The sequence below is a fragment of the Rhododendron vialii genome, chromosome 7a (assembly GCF_030253575.1).
Source record: "Rhododendron vialii isolate Sample 1 chromosome 7a, ASM3025357v1".
NCBI classification, from domain to species: domain Eukaryota; kingdom Viridiplantae; phylum Streptophyta; class Magnoliopsida; order Ericales; family Ericaceae; genus Rhododendron; species Rhododendron vialii.
This window is the reverse complement of record NC_080563.1, coordinates 33,139,041-33,157,409: the sequence shown is the minus strand read 5'-3', so window position 1 is coordinate 33,157,409 and position 18,369 is coordinate 33,139,041. Positions and strand designations below refer to the sequence as shown.

The 18,369-nt window shown below is 37.6% G+C and overlaps 1 protein-coding gene across 1 annotated transcript; it reads left to right on the top strand.

The window, feature by feature from the left end:
* The first annotated feature begins 1,265 nt into the window (after nucleotides 1-1,265).
* On the top strand, nucleotides 1,266-16,909 carry LOC131332055 (acyl-CoA-binding domain-containing protein 4-like). Its single transcript, XM_058366092.1, has 18 exons — nucleotides 1,266-1,599; nucleotides 3,070-3,140; nucleotides 4,466-4,529; nucleotides 4,620-4,691; nucleotides 6,516-6,728; nucleotides 6,838-6,915; nucleotides 7,295-7,405; nucleotides 7,498-7,567; nucleotides 8,242-8,303; nucleotides 8,741-8,880; nucleotides 9,432-9,558; nucleotides 9,639-9,753; nucleotides 11,492-11,580; nucleotides 14,059-14,142; nucleotides 14,226-14,402; nucleotides 15,055-15,198; nucleotides 15,577-15,636; nucleotides 16,383-16,909. The coding sequence occupies exons 1-18, from the start codon at nucleotides 1,435-1,437 to the stop codon at nucleotides 16,572-16,574; spliced, it is 2,034 nt and encodes a 677-aa protein (XP_058222075.1). The 5' UTR covers nucleotides 1,266-1,434; the 3' UTR covers nucleotides 16,575-16,909.
* The last annotated feature ends 1,460 nt before the right edge of the window (nucleotides 16,910-18,369 follow it).

Sequence of the window (18,369 nt, the reverse complement as noted above, 5' to 3'; positions counted from 1 at the left end):
TATGTCAATATTCGCCTCTGATCCGCCTCGTTGTCATCCTTAAAATGCTCTTAGAAATATGATTCTTCTTTATTTTGGTTTTGGTTTGTTTTCCGGAGCTGCTACTTGCAACCCATAATATTCTCCATACAACTCATTTGAATTAGAAAGTCTAAAACATAAATATCCTCATATGTAATGACAAAAATGCCCCAATGAGCAATAAAAATCTCCTCTTCATCTTTCTCCCTCGTCGCTTTCCTCGCCTAAGGCCCTCCATCTATTTTCAAACTCATATTTAAATGCTCAAATACTCATATTTAAATGCTCAAACTCATTCCACAACTACCTATTGATCAAACCCATCTTCAACTAGAGATGGGTGTGATTTGAGTCCAAGGAAACAACAAACAAAGATATTTGGAACAGAATTCCAGTGTAGTAACCTCCAATTTGGAACAACTATTTTAAAAGGGGAATGCTAGGTACAAAGAAAACTTATCCCGAAAGTACCCCGAAAACAGCAATCAATGGTTGAGAATCACTTTGATGATTATGTCACACACATCAAAGTGAATCTCAACCACTAGTTGATCTTTTCGGGGTAAATTTTTTTTGTCCCTAGCATTTCTGGCATGGAAAGGGGACAACAAACGAAGATTAATGAGAGAGAATTTAGGAAATTAAAAATTCCAAACAAAGCCCAATAATTCAGAAGTTAACTCTCGATTTCAGCCCCATAATTATGAGCTTTAACATCCGAAAAAGTTTCGAAACTCAACTTCCGCATTATTTTGATGATTTCGTTCGTTAACTTCCAATTTTGGCAGCGGTTTTCGGAATTAGATATCCGATTTAAGATTTCAAATTTATAACTCAAAGTCGTCGGAACTCAACTTCGAAATTCTTTCATTTATTTTAATAGTTGACTTCTGAATTCTTTCAATAATTTCGAAAATTAAATTTTGAGGTGTATCGTTTTTCAAGACTAGATCTTTGATTCGTTTTTCTTCATTTTGTTTTCACATTTTTAGAATATTTTTCCTCAACCTTGGATAAACGATGACCATAAATAGGGGAGAGAGATGAAGGGTTTCTATGATCCGAAATAGCATCCCATACATGTTTTTTGTCTTCACTTAATTTTGGACCATAATTTTACTTTTCCTGAAGCTCAAAAAGAACGACGTAGGACAGTAGTTACGATACGTCCCCACTCTCGTCTCTCTCCGCTACGAAGGACTAGGCGTAGTAAAAAAATACTACTAGTACGCACAAACACACGCATCTATAAATAGTCGCCCCCTTGGGCTTGGCCCCCATTCAATTCAATTCAAAACCTCCGTTTTGGTTTTCCTTTGCGTTTTCCAAGTAGCATAATTTATTGGACATACTCCAAACTTCAATTGATTATCGATCTGATTGGTCTCTCTCTGATCCGATCTGGTCTGCGAAATGAAGGAGATGGCTCGGGCGAGCTCCGGCCTCGCCTACCCGGAGAGGTTCTACGCCGCCGCCTCCTACGTCGGCTTCGGCGGATCTCCGAATCCTTCCTCCAAGAGCGTCACCTCCAAGTTCTCCAACGACGTCGCTTTGCTCCTCTACGCCCTCTACCAGCAGGTCACAGCTTTCCTCAATTTCTTGATTTGGTCTTGATTTGTGATGTACTAGCTGTTTTCTCCAACGACGACGTTGCTTTGCGCATTTTGGTATCTGGGTTTTGACTTAGATTTGTGTTAGATCTATGGTTGTGGGAACGGTTTGATTCTTGTTAAAGGGTGATTTGGGAACGTTTGGACTGTTTGAGTACTTGTTTCATGTTTTGTGATTTGGGTTTCCTTATAAATTCTGGGGTAACCAAACAAGGAATAGTAGTCACAATGATGCGATTTGTGGTTTGGGATTGATATTGTGGTGTGCGAGATAGTTTGTAGTAGTCGTAGTTGTGTGTCGTTTAGGATTTCGTGTTGGAGGAATTTGAAGATTGATGTGTAGTGGGCCAAGGATGGCGTCTGTCCCCTCATAGGCCAAACCTGGGGAAGGCCTATGCGGCCCAGAATCAAGCTTCCCAAACGATGAGTGGGCCAGACATGATGTTATGGGTGGGGCAGGACGTCGGGTTGGGCCATGCGCCCCGTAGGGTGACGCGTACCGCAAGAGAAGCCATATTAGTGCCGAATCACCTGGATCGGCCACGGCTCTAATCATGTTACGGCCACTTGCTATCCACCAGCATGGCATTTGGCCATCGTCATGCATGGCGTCCAACCAAGGAGCTGTTTTGCATGCTGTGCATTTTTGATATTTGGGTTTTGGCTTCATTTGTATTGGATCTAAGGTTTTGGGATTGAGAAAAAAATTAAGAAAGGCTAGGTATTCGAGTTTTGATTCTTGTTGAATGGTGATTTGGGAACGTTTGAACTGTTTCGGTATTTTTTGTTTGACCGTTTGAAGGGTGCTAGGTATTGGTTTCTATTTTGTGATTTTGGGTAACCAAACAAGGTCGAGTTGTCATAAATGATAAATTATGGGGTTGGGATTGAAATTTTGGTGTGAGTTAGTTTGTACTAGTCATATTTGTGTATGATATAAGATCGGGTGTTGGAAGATTTGAGATTAATATGGAAAACTTGTTATCTTTTGCATGTGAAGTGTGTGAAATGCATGTTTGATTAGGTTTAGCTGTTGTACATTGTGTTGAATTATTTGAGGATGGAACTATCACATTCGAATAGCTTGACACAGAACATAGAAAGGCAAGATTTGTTTCCCAACCCATTGATTCAACTACCTTATGAAGTCCGCCAGGGTTTGCCTTGTAGAGTGGTTCGGTACTCATGTTCTAAGTAGACTAGGTTTTTGTCATTTTGGTCTTTTTTCGACTGTGTTTTCATTTAGTTTCCAAATATTGAGAAATTCCAAAAAATTTTTGCCTCTGTTGTGTGGTAATGTGGGTTTGATATTCCTTGATAGCTCACAAAAAAAATGCTATCATACTTGAAATGCATGTGTGCGTATACCTTAGTATTTTGCATCTTTTATGTTAAACGATGATTCTTTTGTTTATAAATGGCTTTTGATTGATTACAGGCAACTTTAGGCCCCTGTACGATACCGAAACCTAGAGGTTGGAGTCCTATTGAACAAGGCAAATGGACAAGGTTTGTATTACTGAGTTCTATGATTGAATTTTCTTACCATGGATGAACTTTGAGTTCGATACTAGTACTAGAACCCTCTTTTATGGCTAGCTAAAAGCCTAGCTATTGTAAAAGACTCAAAATATAGTTTCCAAAATCTCAACGACATAGACTACAGCTTTTACTTGGCATTAACAAAATCCTAGAGACTAGATCAATAGCTATAGTCTATAGAATCTTTTGTTTCTTAAGTTCTGAATTACTTTTGTCAAATATAAAATTCATATACTATAACTTTTGCAGGCCCGGGTGGAATTGGGTTTGAAGAAATATTCCCAAGTCTATACCATTTATTAAACGAGCTTAAAAGTTCTGCCCAGCCCAGTCCAATGGATCTAATAATCATCCCAAACCTTTGGGGACCCTCTAGATCACTTTGGGGACCCTCTAGAATACACTTGGGAACAAGTTAGGATACTCTTGTGGAACACTCTATGGACAGTCAGAGGACATTCCAAGGGAGTTTCCACCCAACTAGTAGGTTCTAATCAAAGCTTAATCTTCTATCTTTCCTGTCAGAGCACTTTGGTGAATTACGTAACGACGAATGTTAACAAAGGCTTACATAATTTGTTACATATAATTAGAGACTTACATACATTAAAATATTTTCTCAAAAATCCCCAACCTGTCGAAGCATCCGGTTGGTACCTGCTTTGGTGGTAGCATGTGCTACCCCTACTCTAGCATTTCGCTTTGTGTATCGTCACTCTTTGTCCTTGATTCAAGATTTATTCTTGTTGTGCATGATTATGCCATCATGTTTTCTACTCTCACAGTATCCCTAATGTCTCATCTAACCTGTTTGCTAAATTTGTCTAACTTCATCAAATTTTGTCTTATACTATAGATTCGTTGTAACATTTGCATTTCGGCTATGGTTTTAATGATTCTAGATAACTGGGACATGCTTCTTCTTTTTCTTTCTTTCTTTCTTTTTCTTTTTTTCTTTTTTTTTTTTTTTTGGGGGGGGGGGGGGGGGGGGGGGGGGCGGGCGGGGTGGGGGTGTTAGATAGACATTATGCTCTAGACACTTCGTACCTTGTTTGATGGAATAGCGTTTGCATCTTTGATGGGGCAGACTATATTCTTAAATCAAGTGAAGAGAATGAGTGAAAATCAAACCTCCTATGGGATCGTCGTCCTTGAGCGTTTCCCTCCTCGTGCATCAAAAATTGCTTAAAAATTGACTGCTATTTGATACAAGGTCTGAATTATTGTGCATCTGATGCCTACTCTTTTGAGAGTTGAGTTTGCTGTTTTACAAGGTATTACTCTTTATGCAGCTGGCAGGGACTTGGAACCATGGCTTCCACAGAAGCAATGCGTCTCTTTGTAAAGATACTGGAGGTTTGAGCAAACTGATCTTTCCAGTTAATGTTATGTTTGTAAAATTTATTGGAAGCTAGTTATTGATATATGTTACATTTTTCTCAACAGGAAGAAGATCCAGGGTGGTATTCAAGGGTATCGAATTTTGTTGCAGAGCCTGTTTTAGATGTGGAAGTAAATGTGAGTGTCTCAGAAATCACTCGATATTTTATGAGCTCTGTTCTGATATGAGTGCGAATGTGCGAAGTGAAATTAAAGTAAGTTCATTTTTAAACAACAATTCATAAGAAAGTAGCAAAAGATATGGTCAACTACAATTAAATGAAGTGCCTGTGAAAAGTAGGCTGAAAGGTAAGAAATATTAGCCTAACTGGGGGAATTTCTTACTAATGCTGACTAACTAGGTAAATTGTAAATATTTTATATCCAAGCATCGATGTGCACTTCTATGACCCTACCTCCGGTGTCGCCACCATCAATATCGCTCCTCCTCCACCATTACCTCGGGAACATTACCACCACCATCATCCCTTCACCAACCTTGACAACCTCTACGGTACCACAAATGCAATCAGCACTGCCACCACCATAGCTGTGTTAGAATCATGTGATTCACGATTTGATTCTATATTTCTTTTCAATTCCGGTTTCAACAAATTCGATTGGGATCTTGTTGTTGAATTGGAAATAGAGGAAACTTGCAATTCGATTTGATTCTCCGATTCAGTTTTTTGTGTGTTTCTTTTGCTTAATGCATAAAAGGATGTCATTTTCACCTTTCTATCTAGAGAAACCAAGAAATCCTAATTTTTATTGAATTATCATTGAGTGCATATATGGTACATACAAATATACAGTTCATTTGCATTGATGTTGTTGTATCGTACAGAGTATGTATATCTCTAACGCATAGAAGTTTTTAGGACGAGATATTTTAACAAATGAAGTGAATCTTATGATTTACGATTTGATAGGATGAATTCACTTTCATCTATGTGACAGATGATTCGATTTTTGCTATGGCAGCAATGGACCATACACGACTGCCACATGACCACCACAACATAAACTAATTTCAATAAGTTCCCTATTGTAACTTGTATTAGTCTTGTTGTCTTAGTTTATCTCTCCCATGCTATCAAACAGTTTTTCAGCTTAAAGAATTTAGCATTCAACACCTAAATTTTCAGGTGTCATCCACCGCACTTCAGAGTTGAGATGTTGTATGTTGTTCTCGGTGGTGTAGTTGTATCAACTTACTATTATTGTCCTTTTAAATCCAAAGTGTTGAGTAAATCAAAATTTGGATTAATTATGTTTTGGAGGTGAGGGTTTCACCTTATATAGGCTTTGCATATGTAGAGACACCATTTCATATTCCGCAAGTGCAAACACATGTTTTCTGATACCTAATTTGATAGTTGGTGTGCATCTTCTGCATTGGAATTTTATGGAGAGAAGCAAAATTGTTCTTGAAGTAGGAATATTCTGGTCTAGAATGTATTACTTTGAAGGCATATGGTGATTTATATGTTATCGCTGGAAGTCTTGAAAGAAAGATATGATAAATTCTTCACTTTTGAGTTTTTGTTTTGACCTATTAAACAGTTTATTAGCATTGCACAACACATAAATCCGTCCATAGCGTGGGAAGAATAATAATCAGTCCTTGGTGGTATTTTCGAATTTATGGATAGCATGTGTACAATTTATTATGCATGGCTTTCTGTGTTCTGGCTGCCCATGTTGGCTGGAAACTCCGGATGGAGATTGAAGTCCTTAATAAGTTCTAGAATCTTAATTTCTTTAGGAAGTAACAGGGGATAAACCGAACAAATAAAGTTTGTGATGAGGCCCAAGAAATTCAGTTATTGCCTTTGAGGCCCAAGAAATTCAGTTATTGCCTTTATCGCCATATTTTTTGTGATTTTTATGGGATTATTCCATCAGTTTCTGCACCACTTTTTCCTTACCTGTGTACCTTTTTGGGTTTAAATTGTATAGCACAATCCAAAAGTTGAGGCAGTTATGCAGAATGGAAACGCTCATCCTGAGACAAAGACTAATCCTGAGACAAAAACTATTCCCATTGAAAACGGAAGCATGTTGCAAAGTCAAGATAAAGGTGTTGCATTGGATTGTCTTGGTTCTATTAGTCTCTATGATCAATGGGTTGGACCTCCAGTGAATGGTCCACGCCCAAAAGCACGATACGAGGTATTGCCTTGCTTCCAATTCTAAATGATCTGTTGGTCCTAAGACCCGCATCCCATCTGCACTCCCCCTTCTTCTTGCTTTCTGTAAACATAAGTTCGTGAATTGACAGCATGGAGCTGCAGTTATTGATGACAAGATGTATGTATTTGGCGGAAATCACAATGGACGTTACCTTAATGATCTTCAGGTATGGGAACTATTTTCTGGTGGGCATATGGTCCGTGGACAAATCATCTGGTTGAATGCTTTTTATTCCTATAGCCATATGGAACTGTTTGGCTACTTGCTTCTCTCTTTTACATATGTACAGTTGCAATTTTCTCCAAGTATGGCCTGGAAAATCTTGATACTGTACTCAGTGCTTTAGTGATCTGTGATCCTCTTGATTTATTTCTTTTTTGTGCTTCTCCTTTTGTGTTTGCGTTCTTTCCCTCCTCCCTTCTATGTTTTCCACTTTCATTAGCTGGACAGCAAGGCTTGTACAGAAAATAATGAAGTTCTTACATCTTAGGTTTTGTTTCTTTGTAGCTGCAGATATGAATTTTCTTTGATCTGGGATATTGCAGGTTCTAGATTTGAGAAGTTTTACTTGGTCCAGGGTAGAAGTTAAATCTGGAGCGGAGTCTCTAGAATCACCTTCTTCCTTACCAGTGCCTCCCTGTGCTGGCCATTCCCTGGTGAGCGTGGAACTCGTTTCTTACTTTTTAGATGTTGGCTGCAATGACTATTGCCCGTGTGCTATCGTACCTTATTATTTCGTTGTCCGTAGATACCGTGGGGCACAGATAAGCTTCTTTCAGTAGCTGGACATACGAAAGATCAGTCCGAAGCTATCCAAGGCAAGAATCAGATACTATGTACTGTGTTTTGATTAGAGATTATTTTCTCGTTGTTGAATAGGGCACAAAAGGTTTACAGTGTCACTAGCTGGGAAAAATTGGCGAAACATTGAATATTACCTATCGATCATATTCACCCAGCAGAAAACAGCGAAAATGTGTAAACAAAACAGCGAATTTTGCATATGGACACTCTTGGCAGTGGTAAAAACTAATAAACTGATGTTGAAACTAATTCCATTGTATGAGACATCATTTTTGAAAACTTTCAATCTCGTTGTAATATCTAATACGATATAAAAATCACGTTAAAAGTTATTCAATATTTCATGAAGAATCCAACGCTTGCGCGTCTACTCACAAGGTGGTGAATCTGGTGTCTCTTTTTGATCTGCTTGATCCTGAACTCAGTGTAGTTATTACTGTTGGACCTGGATGTCAAGGTATTGGCTTAAACATGGAAAGGGTAATAGGAGTATAAGTGATGAAATTTGTCAGAAACACATGTTAAGAACCATTCCAAAGAATTGCAATAATTGATTGGCAAGTGAAACTTTATTTATGTGGTATCTGCTTTGTGTTTCCTAGTGGATGCTTTCTGATGCTATGATACGAGCTTCTAACTTATCAATAAAATTTATCTGACATACTATTCTTGTTTTTTCTTGTGACAGTAAAGGTCTTCGATCTTCAAACTGGTACTTGGTCAACCTTGAAGACTTACGGGAAGCCACCGGTATTTGTTCATTTACATCTTAACAAGGACATCTGTTTCTTCCCGATGACTATTGAGTTCCCATGAAAGCAATTTCCATTTGAAATGAGATGGTTAAATTAGAATCAGATACTATGAATTTGCTTATGGTAAAATGGTCAGAAGCTTATCGCTCTTTTCCACTAGAAGTAAGAGCTTCAGGTTTCTTTGTAATACTATGAGTCTATAAGTCTGTCATATTGTCCCAGAAATAAGATATGATAATTTCTACTTTACACTTATGAAAAAGATAGCAGGTTGTTGAAAATTGGCTTATGCTTTATTTGGTTTATAATTTAAGGGCATAAATTCATAAATAGGTTGAGTTTCCTGCTTTATTATTATTCTTTTTAAGGAGGAATGTGTTTATGATGTTGTCTCTTGCTTAACGGATTTTAATGTCTATGAATGCTCGTCAGGTTTCACGCGGAGGCCAATCTGTGACCGTTGTTGGCTCAAGTTTAATCATATTTGGTGGACAAGACGCAAAGAGATCCCTTCTGAATGACCTGCACCTTCTTGACTTGGAAACCTTGACATGGGATGAAATAGATGCGGTGTAAGTTGCTTTTTCTAAAATTTCCGAAGCAATTTTTGTGTCCATTTCATGTTCTTGGTTGTTTGGTGTCGTATGGGAACAATGATGTATGTAAGGCAGAGGTTGTCATGTAATGACCATTTGCTACCATATTGACATAGGGTGATGGAAGAGTCTTTTTGGTTTTGGGGTTATGTTTTTCTGCTCATATAAGTATCACTAGTTCAAAAAAGAGACGTTTCAGTAGTTTTCTGTTTTCCTTTCTTTGTAGACGTAAAAAAGGTACTGCCGTCGCACAATTGTTGTTAATCTGGTGATTCTGGCCATTGCATTCAACTTCCATGTGCTGCAGCCTGCAAATGTGATTTTGCCACGATGTTGTTGCAGCACAGCAATATGGAAAAATATGTAGTTTTGTTTTGATTGTTGAAAAAAGATGTAGTTGAAACGCGAAAAAAAAAATGTATGAAGTTGCTTGTAATTATATTTTTTAATTTCTAATTACTTTCTCAATCTATAGTTGTGGGTTTTGTTCGTGGTCTTTACAGCAATATTGTCTTCACTGTTTGTAGGGGGGTGCCGCCTTCCCCAAGGTCCGATCATGCTGCTGCAGTACATGCAGAACGTTACCTTCTTATTTTTGGTGGGGGTTCACATGCTACTTGCTTCAACGATCTGCATGTTCTTGATTTACAAGCGGTGGGATAACTTTCCTTTGTCGTTTCTTATGGTAATACTTAGGCTGTTACTTATATCGATGTTGTATTTTGATTTTGAAGATGGAATGGTCAAGACCAAAACAACAGGGTGAGATACCAAGTCCTCGGGCCGGCCATGCAGGTGTCACAGTTGGGGAGAACTGGTTTATTGTTGGTGGTGGTGACAATACAACTGGTATGTATTTGAGAACTTGGTATTCCGGAGAGACATTAGGTGTGTGGAATCTTTCTATCTCAGTAGTGTGTTGGCACATGCTTGGTAGTGACGTGCTGAGGAGTACAGACACGTCCACCAGCCACAAGTATGCATTTACACGCTCCGGACACATGTTGGACTCAGCTTAAATACGTGTTCCATGTTTTTGTTAAAACTTTCTAATCACATAGGTTAGGACACATTTCAGACACATCAGGAGGTCATAATCCATTGTACTGAAACTTTGGCCGGAGTCAAATTGCCATGGAAATATGGATGCTTAGTCCTTGAACAGTTATTGATTTTCTGTTCGTATTATATTATATGTTTTATGTCCAATGGGGCCCATGTCCTATTTTTTTTATAAAAATCTCGTGTTTGTGTATCTGGTCGTGCCTAATGAGCAAGAAAGCGGAAGAACGGAATTGGATGTGGGTAAGTTAAGTTAGAAATGGAAACTTGTTGAGGGGCACGTTCCACTGCCTTTGATTTTGGAGATCTGAACCTCATTATTGTTGCCTTTTGGTTGCACGACATTTATATCTGGTTCTGATATTCCTTTTTGTAATTGCTGATGGTTGTTGAACTCTTTTTATGAATACGAATAAGTGAGAAACTTCTGAATGTTTATATGGAGACCTATTTTAGTCTTTGAAAGATCATTAGAGTGTTCTAGGAGCAATTAGGGTCAAGCGTTCCTTGGGTCATGCCCAAACTTGTGGTACTAATTGTTATTCCCCCTGGTTGATGTTAATTCTGCATGCTGGGTTGAGCTGGCATCAGATAACATTGGAAGGTTCATTCTGGAAGCTGAAAGTGGAATGCTGCAATCATCACTTCTTTTGCGATCATCTATGTTTTCTAGTTGATATTTCCTTATTACAAATGTGAAGTATCTTCTAGGTGAGGTGATGCTTTCTTTTTATTGTATAATCTTCAAATTGGGTTCACCCTGGATATTCCTATCACACTGCTATTAGAGGCCTTTGCCCGCGGGATCTAGAAAAACTTAATGATTTTCTGCTCTATCATGTCACAAGCTTGTCTTGTCTGGAGTGACATTGGTTGTTAATAGAATAAGGGAATGCCTGATTTCATTCACTTGAATACCCATTTGGATTTAGAAGCCAGATGAGGTGGGATGAACAAAAAATATTTACTTGGAGAGTTCAGATGCATGCATGCAATGCAACAATATTCTTCCTTCATGATGGTGAAAAAGACATACCTCTGAGCTTGTGCTTTGTAGAGCTTTGTATTTGGTTATGCAAGATTGTCATTGCATGTATTTTTAAACTATTTCTAATGGTACACGAAAATATTTTGCTTGATATTCATGGTCATCTTCCAAAATTATTGGCTTGGTGAAAGAAGAAAAATGATTTGGGTTGTTTGGGTAAATGCTCTATTAATACTATGACATCTGTTGGAGGTGTTAGTAAGGAGAGTATAGTTGTCATTGTACTTGCTCACTCTGCTTTATAAATATAATGTACGTGTTAGGGTTAATCAACATAAACACATTTCTCTTCTCTAAACAACATGGTACCAGAGCCATGAATAAGGAGGGTATAGTTGTCATTGTACTCGCTCATTCTCTGTTATATAACTAGAATTTGTGCGTAAGGGCTAATTAACAAACCCGAAACACTTTTCTCCTCTCTAAACAACTTCTATTTTGGTGATCATCATCTTTTTCTTTTCAAACTTCTTGCAGGGGCCTCAGAAACCGTTGTCCTCAACATGTCTACACTTGTTTGGTCTGTTGTAACTACTATTCCAGGACGCGTTCCTCTTGCTAGTGAGGTATTTTGATTTGAGGGTCTCTTTTAAATGAGCTATCTGTAAAGTGGAAACTAAAAACTTGTAAGGTATATGGAATGTCAATTTGGTTAATCGGTCTTTGAATATCTTAAGTGTTGGTAAGGATGCCAAAGCTGAGTTTACCCTTAAACCTGATAACAACTCTACAACAACATCTTAACTTATGCTTTCTGAACAGTCTTAACTGTGCACCAGTGAGTTTCAGTCATGCACAAGAAACTGATCCGTTGTTCTCTGATTAGCTTCTTAAGCATTTGCCAACTTCTCATTGGATCATACTGGAAGGTGTCATGAATACCACAATAGACTAAACTTACCAAGCCCATAAGATCTTGGAGCTCTGAGGACAGGCATGTCCACATTTTGTGAGTTGCTTGTTTGCACTCTGTCGTCATCTACCCTTTAACTTTTACATGTGCATATTTTGGAGCTATAACCAAATACCCTTTACACGGGTGCATGCTTCAATCTATTGTAACATGCATTTGTTTCTGCTCGAATTGACACACTCTATCAGTGGCTGATTTGAAATAGCTTTCAGTCCAATGTTGTCTTTACTTGTATGTGCATGATTAGACCTGTAGTGGCATTACTTTTTTAGTTTTCCTCTTATCACCATAACATATAAAGTTGCCTGCACTGTCAGCTGCAAGTAAGCATAGTCAAACAACTATCTAGTAAGCATAATGAAACTAATGTACTAGGGAAGTTATGGCTAGCTTGCATTTTTTATATGAATCTGCATAGTTCACTGACTATTTAACATTTCACAGACTATTTAATCATTTTTTGAACTTGACTGGTTTGGCAGTTCAACCTCTTTGTTGATGGGGTGAACCATGATAATTGGCAGTCACTCATAATTCATAATAGATGTGTGGTCACTGTGATTAGGAACCATTTATGTTCTATGCAAAAATATACTTCTTGGTAGTTAGGAACACTTCCAAGGCAAGGTTACTTTGGACTCACCACTACATGGTAAACCCCGGATACTTGCAACCCCCCACAAGCATTTTTATCAGTTAAGTCATCATGTTTAACTTTAACCCCCGTCTTCGGATTTACAGTTGGTCCAGTGACAGCCTTAAACTTCTGGATACCTTAGCGGGTTTAGTAAGTAAAACTTAATTGCTCGGAATCTGAACCTGTAAGAATGACCCGAGCATTTTCTGGAAGGAAAAAATTCATGTTGGTTGAATTCGGAAAAAGTAAAATAATAGTCAGCTGCGCAAGCATTTTATCTTTGGATTTCAACTTTATAAAGCTATATAAGTAAAGATGTTCAGATCCATGGTGAGCAAAAATTCTGAGAGGTGCAATTCACTTGGACCGGGAACCCTGCTTCGGTTACTAATTGGCTGCATCAACCACTGAGGGTTTGGTGATTTTGGTCTTTTCACACCTTATCAGCGGGGTTGATCTGTTAATGACACTACAAGCACTTCATGAAGAGCTGACTGTATCTAAATGTTATGCAATGCTGAAGTGTTTATGTTGTAAGGTGGGTGGTTTATTGAGGCCTTGCGAGTAAGGGATATTTATTCCGAAGTACCGAAAAAAAAAGAAAGAGAGAGAGAGAGTAAGGGATACACTATATTCTGAACTTCTTTGTTAACAGAGCAAATGTTATTGTCCCCTCCAACTGGACCAGGCTTCAATGCTTCATACACCATCTTTCAGATTCGGTGGATAACTGGTTGGCTGGTGGTACAACTGAAGAACGACCTACTCAGGAAGTACATAATTATTGGACATATCTTTTCAGGGTTTCAACGAGTTCGTATAATGACCTGTAATCACGCTTCTATTGAGGATATATTAATTAAGAGTTGTTTTTCTCTGAAAGTTTCATCTCTAGATAGTCACAGATGTAGTTGTTTCTGTTCTGTTTCTGATTGATGTGCGTTACTTGTCAGTAATCATCATATTACTTTGAATGTATATCAATACAACTGCTTAGATTTTCTTAATGAACTAAGAGATCGAAACTGATGACCTTCCATGACAAAGTAAATTTACATTAATGAGCTATGGAACACTGGCGAAGGCAAAGAAATTTATTGTCTTTTGCATTTTGATGTTGTACTGCATGAATGTTGGTGCTTCATTCTTCAAATTACTGGACATATGGGCAGCGAGGAATCAAGCTGCCATGAAGAACTGTCGTCCAAAGTTTTACTCATGTTATTATATAATACATGGGCTTAATAATTAAATCGCCATCAAGCTAGGTATTAGATGACCTGGATACACCATAAACTCTCGAAAGGTTTCATGGTTCCCTTGTCTTGTAAAATAATTGATGGATTGTAGTCAGGTGTTGCACATGACTAGGAGCAGAGGATTGGTTGCGGAAAATTATCAAAGCTAGAGTGTTTTCTTTCATATTATCCTACATTGCCCTCATATCTTGGATAAAAAATATTAAAAAGAAACTCATTAATATTTTTCCTACAGGGCTTGAGTTTGGTCTTGAGCTCGTACAATGGTGAAGATATCCTAATATCTTTTGGAGGTTACAACGGGCGTTACAACAACGAGGTCAATAGTAACCTTTTGCTGCTTTAGCGTAGCTTTTCATGCTTCGTTCCTCTTCTCAATTTGGTTATATTTACTGCTGTCAGGCTCATGTCCTTAAACCGAGTCATAAATCAACCTTGCAATCAAAGAAGGTGGAGACTGTACCTGACAGTGTATTGGCTGTTCAAAATGCAACAAATGCCACCAGAGACATGGAGTCGGAGGGCCAAGAAGGGAAAATAAGGGAGATCGTCATGGACAATGTTGATTCAGAGCCCAAGGTATTGATTGTGTTGATATGTTATCAAACTTCTCATTGGGTTACACTCCTATGATGCAACGCGTCCGGTTGGACATAAACTCTTAACTCCATATTTGTCTTTGTTAAGGGAAATTGATTCATCTTTTCCTGTGATGTTTTCATAAGCAAGAGTCTATGATATGCCATTACTGAGTAGTATACTGATATTAAATGTCTTGGAGAACAGTGCCTTTTTGTTTGCTTGGAAACTGTTGTACGATCTTTCTTAGGCACAATGCCAGACAGATTATAAGTTGTGCCTAAAAAGTTGAAATCCACGTATTATGCCCTCCCCTTCCCCTACCGCTTATAATTCTAGACGAAGTTGCTAGTATTTAAAAATTTTATACCATTTCCAATTATTTTAGACTATCCATCATTTATCCAAGTTTAGAATGCCAATGTAAGCTGTATTTTATGAATAAAATTCAATTTGCCCTTACCATTTAAGTTTGGTCATTATGCCAGTTTTCTTAGTTATGAATTTTCGGTTTTATGTTCGTGACGATAATTTAGGCTTGCTACTGTATTTACATTCTACGGTATTCTGATATATTAACTTTCGAATCTTGTAGATCTTATATTTCTGTCATTCTGCGCCTTTCTGGTGATATCTATTATGTATCATGCAGATAACCAATGAAGAAAGTCTTTTATCAGCACTCAAGTCAGAGAAGGAGGAATTAGAATCATCACTCAACAAGGAGAAGATGCTGTCGCTCCAGCTAAAGCAAGAGTTAACTGAAGCTGAGACACGAAACACAGATCTTTATAAGGTAAGCTCTTATGGGTGCGTAATCAATAAGGTCTTTCGGGATGTGATTGCTATAAGATGAGTGTCCTTGCTGATTTTCGGGCTTGTCTTAGAACAAATTGAATGAAAAGCTGCACTAAATTGATGGACAATTGACCGTACGAGAGAAATTTCAATGAGGTCTTGATAATTTTTCTTTGACCAGAAATACTGGCAAATGATATTTACTCTTTTCCATGAGAAAATCATAAAATATTTTCAATGATAAATTGCCTTTCCGATTTGGTAAATATACCAGAGCAAATTACTTACATTCTACTGAATGTTGGACATCTCGAATGCATCGAGTGGTAGTCTCTTTGTTATGTCCCTACTACAAATGTCAAAATTTCTGTTTCAGGAGCTCCAATCTGTTCGTGGTCAGCTTGCTACTGAGCAGTCTAGATGTTTCAAACTCGAGGTATATGCTTACAATATTAAGCTTGTGTTGATTTTCAAATGATGCAGTATTGCTTGACCAGTAAAACTAGAAAAATCTTTGCTGTGAAAGAGGATCAAAAAAACAATTTCGCAAATGATTAGCGTCTCCCAGATCCACAAATAGAGAACCAAATTTGCTCACTGTGAAGCAAGTATAAAATCCACGATGACTGCATTCATGTTTCAAATTTTTTTTTTTTTGACTTTTCAGTTTGTTTTCCCTCTCTCTGCAACCTAGTAGTAAATGATAAGTAGAAGTATTTGAAGATACTTCTACATTTCCGTGCCTCTTTTCCTTTTTCTTCCCTTGTTTGGACAAATGATGATTCAACTTCAAACTTCAAAATTCTATTGTTCTATTGCTCTGCTAAAGGTAAATTTGGCGAGTTTCATTGTAAAATGTGATTGCTTGCGATATTTGTTCCCACACACATTTTGTTACGACTCCAAAAGGCAACTGCCAATAAGTCAGGAGATCACAAAAACCTCTTCTTTTTTTCTTTTTTTTAAACTTCCTTTTGCTTGTTTTCAAAGCTTGATGATCTTTAAGTGAAAGTCAGAAGGGTATAAGTAGTTTCTTTTTCATCTTCTGCTTATTATGTTTAGCTCAGAAGCTGTAAGCAGAATCTGCACGAAACAAACTTCTAAATGCCATGTTAAAAATGAAAAAGTTGGTAGCAGTGCAAAACAAATACTATAACAACCCTAATCGCTTTCAATTTCCAGGTTGATGTAGCAGAACTACGACAAAAGCTGCAAACAATGGAGACATTACAAAAAGAACTTGAACTTCTCCAACGACAGAAAGCTGCTTCCGAACAAGCTGCTGCCTTAAATGCAAAACAGAGGCAGAGCTCAGGCGGTGTGTGGGGTTGGCTTGCTGGAGCCCCTCCGAGCCAAAAATCCGACGATGACTGAAAATATAGAACCCCAAAATACATGATAAGTGCTATTTTTGGGACTCATTCATCCATTTTTTTCCTGGTTCTTAAAGTAATTTCATTGGCAAGTCTTTAACCCTGTTCTTTTGAGATGTGGAAATAAGATGTTCAGTTTCTCTCTCGGCTAAAGGAAACATATAGTGCCCTGTACACCAATACATGTTTGTAATTTCAGCTGTGTAATTAAACTTTTCTGTTCAGATTTTCATCAGTCATTTTGTATTTATTGCAAAGAAAATACCAAGTGGACGGATAGAATACCATTATTTGCAGATTTACTTGATGATTATAACATTTTCGCAAGTTTCTTTTGCTGCCTTGTTTGTCAATTGTTCGAGCCCTGCTGCCAACAAGTTGGGAATTTCAAATGAAGCGTCGGGATTGGCATTTCAGCAATGAATATAAAAGAGGAATGCTACTAACACAACAATATGCACAATATGCTTAGGTGACATTGTATCATTGGGCAATGGATGAGATGTTATTTTACATTATCCAATGGTACGGTGTCCACATAAGCATTGGAATATATTGTTGTGTTAATAGACTTTCCAATATGAAATTGTAGATGCAGTGGTGGTACTGGCAAGTCATTCGGATGGCATAGTTTATAAAGTTCGTAACTCGATTAAGTGACCAAAAAACCTTGTAATATATATTTCATTTTAAATTCGATTAATTTTTTTAGAAAAATACAAGAGTAATAAAAACAATTAAAGTTCCAAAAAACAAAAATATTTGAGTGCACTTTAAAAGCTCACCTAAAATATATGAGATATGAATCAAAGTACAATTTTGATACTACTATATGTTGAAGTATATGGTAGTTCAGCAATGCACAATCTTTTTTCAAAAGGGCGGATAGAGAAAAAATAAAATAAAAATAATCTTAGGTCAAAGGGTAAAATTGTTTTTCCGCCTATTGAGTCCTTGGAGCAGTTACCGATTTTTCAATTTGGAAAATCTCAACTAACTGGCCACTATCTTAGACCTAGGGTGTACACCGTCCGAGATGATCCTGTTCCATGGGAATCTGACGACCGAAGTTACTCACGATTCCAAGAAATGGAAGACTAGGTTTGAACTAAAATTGAACTAAACCAATTCGCGAACCACAGTTCAGTTTACAGTTCCACCCCTAGGTTGTTGGACTACACAAAATAACTTCTACTACATTTTTTTCTTGTTATCCGAACTTTCTTCTACTACATTGCTCTCAGATAATTTGAAAAAAGGTGCAAATCAGGGATCTATCGACCAAAATTTTACTATCTTGCAGTTTACCAATACTTGATAGAATGAAAATTATGCAAAGAAGGGAGGTGCTTTGTAGCAAGTAGTTCGAATTAGACTATAGGCCCAAATGAATTCGGATAGAAAATACCACTATTCAAAATAAAACAACTGTTGGAATCAAGACATGAACTTTCAAGTTGGAAGCGAGAGTCGTCATCGACTCTTGGAAAGTCTCCGGATGGTTCTAGAGTATTTTGGATTGCATTAGAGTCTTTCAGACTCTTTTGGAACACTCCGGATTCTACTAGCTAGAACCTTTCAAACACCATAAGAAATTTTTTGGCCGTGCTAGAACTCTCCATAATTTTTTGAAAATTTTATGGACTATGACAATCTTTCGGATTTCTCTCAAGCTCCTAGAACACTTGTTCCATAGTAGCCTTTTTTAGAAATTCTTTTGCTCCCTATAAATAAGAAAGGGGAGCCACGTAACTCTAGTGTGAGAGCAAAGTGTTGTTTTGTGTATTGTGCACATG